This window comes from Phalaenopsis equestris, unplaced genomic scaffold (genome assembly GCF_001263595.1).
Source record: "Phalaenopsis equestris unplaced genomic scaffold, ASM126359v1 Scaffold000267, whole genome shotgun sequence".
NCBI classification, from domain to species: Eukaryota; Viridiplantae; Streptophyta; class Magnoliopsida; order Asparagales; family Orchidaceae; genus Phalaenopsis; species Phalaenopsis equestris.
Window position 1 is genome coordinate 465,037 of NW_018164709.1, and position 3,710 is coordinate 468,746.

The 3,710-nt window shown below is 40.9% G+C and overlaps 1 protein-coding gene across 1 annotated transcript; it reads right to left on the minus strand.

Moving 5' to 3' along the window:
* Positions 1-738: 738 nt before the first annotated feature.
* LOC110024690 (pentatricopeptide repeat-containing protein At1g79080, chloroplastic) lies at positions 739-3,709 on the minus strand (the record flags this gene model as incomplete). Its single annotated transcript, XM_020724803.1, has 1 exon — positions 739-3,709. A coding segment is annotated over one exon (1,635 nt), but the record flags the coding sequence as incomplete, so codon positions are not given.
* Position 3,710: the final 1 nt, after the last annotated feature.

Sequence of the window (3,710 nt, forward strand, 5' to 3'; positions counted from 1 at the left end):
CTCTTTCCACTCATTAGAACCCCCTCAACTCAACCAATCCAAACCCATACTGCCAACTAAACATCACATGATCACGCGCTCGCAAATATGTTCCCTCAACCCAAGACATTTCTTCTACCTGCAAGCTTCCATCTCATCAACCAAAACCCACATGCTTCTACCATGCTCAAAAATTCCCTCACTGGAGGCAAGCCATGTCTCTTTAAATCAAAGCCTTTCAAAATCAAACCACCAAGATATTAGTTCCCCCTCCCACCCAACACAACATTCATGGCTGCCATTGTACTTACAAAATCAAGAAAAATGCCGACGGCTCCTTAGCCAAACAAAATTCCAGCTCATCGCACAAGGCTACAAACAGGAACCTGGAATCGACTACAATGAAAACTTCAGTCCCGTCGCAAAATGCCAACCATCAGAATACTTCTCACTATCGATCTCCACAACAACTAGGATATCCTTTAACTAGACATCTCAAATGCATTCTTACACAGCCAACTTAAAGACACCATCTATCCGAAGCAACCTCGGGCTTTGTGTATCCCCAACATTCCAATCATGCTTGTCTTCTATAAAATGCACTATACAGTCTCAAACAAGCTTCACAACTCTAGTTCAACACATTCTCCGATCGTTTAAGTCATTACAGTTTCAATTCAGTAAAGTTGATCCAAGCTTACTTATACCAAAAACAGTACACCACTCTTCATTCTCATTTACATTGATGGTATTCTCTTACAGGTAACAATAGAGCTGAATTCAACATCTTCTCTCCAACCTAGCACAACACTTAAACATGAAGACTCTCGACAACATCTTCTATTTCCTGGGGATCCAGGTCACCAAACCACATCAAAACTAACTTCTCACACAACCCAAACTTGTTGAAGCCATCCTATTCAAAGCAGGCATGTCCTCATGCAAACCCAAGTCCACACCCTTACCATCCCGAATACCCCTAGCATCCACATCCCATACACCCTTTCCAATCCATTACTAATGGCCAACTGATAAGTTCTCTGGAGTACCTAACCCTCAATCGCCCAAACCTTTCCTTTGTCGTGAATCACCTTAGCTAATGAATGCACCACCCCCTTGACCATCACTACCAACTTCTCAAACGTCTTCTATGCTACCTTGGTACACTACAGATCGGTCTCACTAATCTCTTTGGTAATCTTCATCTACACTACCACTCTGACGTTGACTAGGCCTCAGATTGCAACGATAACAAATTTATCACCAGTTATCGCTCTTACTTCGACAACACCCTCGTCTCATGGAGTGCTAATAAACAATCCATCGAAGCTATATCTTCCGCAGAAGCCGAATACAGAGCTTTGGCATTTGCAACCGTGGACATCCTATGGCTTCAACGTTTACTGTCTGATTTTCCAATCAACCTCCAACATTCCATTCCTCTCTACCATGACAACATTTCAGCAATGGCAATCGCAAACAACCAGTACTACACGCCCACACTAAACACATCAAAATAAACTATCAAATGATCTTCCAACACATTCACTCCGACCCTATTCAATTCTTATACTTAAGCTCCTAAGACCAACCGGCAGATATTGTCACCAAGTCTCTTCCTTATTCCAGATTTACTAGTCTCCGGGACAAACTTACACTACGTTCCGCATCATAAGTTTAAGAGGAGTTAATCATATGGCTCAAGCATAAGAGAATGAGCAGAGCTCCACTTCTACCTGTAACTAACTATACACCTGCTCCACTCCTCTCTAACCAATTCCGCCTCACAGCAGAATGTCTCCTACACACCTATAGATACATTTACAGTACACATATATTAAGTTTAGAATTTTAACAACTGAACATGCATTTTATGTTGAACTTAGATGCTTCCTGAAAATATATTTGTAAGAACAAGCTTAGCAAAGGAAGGAATCTATTTACATGGAATCTGTTATTTCATTTGTCACTATGAAGATGGCAATCAGTACCTGATAAAAAATTCAAGCTACCTTTAAACTTTACTTTCACTTCTGACATACTTTCATGAAATATCATCAGCTGCTTCACCTCTTATCAAGAATCCAGCCAAAATCTAATCCAAGGCATATTGCATAGAGATCCTCTCCACAGTATCCTGGCATACAACATTCTTGGCATATAGCTCCTTTAAGACATCTCCAGCCAAATCTGATTCATCTTCATGAGCAATCCCTTCAACTAAGATTATATATGTCATTTCATTTGGCACATAACCCTTCTCAATCATTGAAACAAAAACATCAATTGAAAGATCTGTCCTCTCAGCCTTGCACAATCCAAGTATGAGCGCATTATAATTCTCAATATCAGGTTTGAAATCATTTTCCTCCATAACATCAAAAATCTCAAGCGCCTCATCTAACATCCCTTCCATACAAAGGCCTCGAATCAAGGACGAATTGGTGTATGAATCAGGAGTAAAACTGCTCTTTGTCATCTCATTCAGAAGTTGAAATGCTGCATATGTGTTCCCCTTCTTACACAAGAATGATATGATATTCCTGTAGAAATCATGCATGGAAGTTTTCTCCTTATTCCCCAAGCTCTTAACAATAGAGAACGCCTCTTCTACCATTCCTTCCTCGCACAATATTGCAATTGCATTATAAGTTCCTTCATTAGGAGAACAATACCTTTGTGTCATCATATCAAGGCACTTATGCACCATATACAACTTACCATCCTTACAATACCTTGAAATTATTGGATTAAAGCTAGAAGCCACAGGCTTAAAGCCATTCCCTATCATCTCATTCAAAATTTCGAGAGCTTGTTCGGTCCGGCCATCGTATGCCAATGCGCCAATCAATATGTTATAGGTGATAACTGTTGGAAAACAATTATTATCACCCATTTCAGCCAAAAGCTTCTCAGCCTCCTTCCAGTGTCCCTCATAGCACAAACTTCTCAGCAAAATGTTGTAACTTACAACATTAGGTTCAAAGCCTTTGGAGGGCAAATCTCTAAAATATTTCATTGCTTCATCAAATCTACCTTCCTTGCAAAACCCAGTCAACAGAACATTGTAACTAACCAAGTTAGGCTTTCCACCCTTCTCAATGATCTCATCCAAAAGCTTCACAGCCTCATCAACCCCTCTTTCCTTGTAAGCGGCTTCAAGCAAGAAAGAGTATGTGTATGCATTTGGTGCCAGCCCCCTCTGAATCAATCTCTCCATCAGCTGCAAGCTCAGCTGTAATTTTCCATGCATGCACAGTCCTCTTATAAGTGAATTGTAAGTAATGGTGGTCGGTGGGCATCCATAACCTTCCATTTTATCAACCAACTGCATTGCATACCCAACATTCCCCCTCTTGCACAGCTGATTGACCAAAAATGTAAATGTGGGAGAATCAGGAGTCTTTCCTGCACTAACCATGACTTCCATAACCCTAACGGCTTTTCGTATCTTGTTAATTTTGCAGAAATCATACAGCAAGTTGGTAGCTTGAGTTGCATCAGGCTTGTGACCCCTTCCAACCATGTGCTCTAAGTAAAGGAAGGCATCATGGAGCCTATGCTCTTTGCTTTTGAGATCACACTTTCCATTTTTCCAGCTGGGTAAGGTGAAAGCTGCCTCCTTTTGAGGGAGAGTGAGATTGGCAAACACAAAAACCCTAGAAAAATCCTTTCTGAGGTGGGAAACGTGAGGGTTCTGCTGGTTAGTGTAGAGGAGGAATTTACCATTC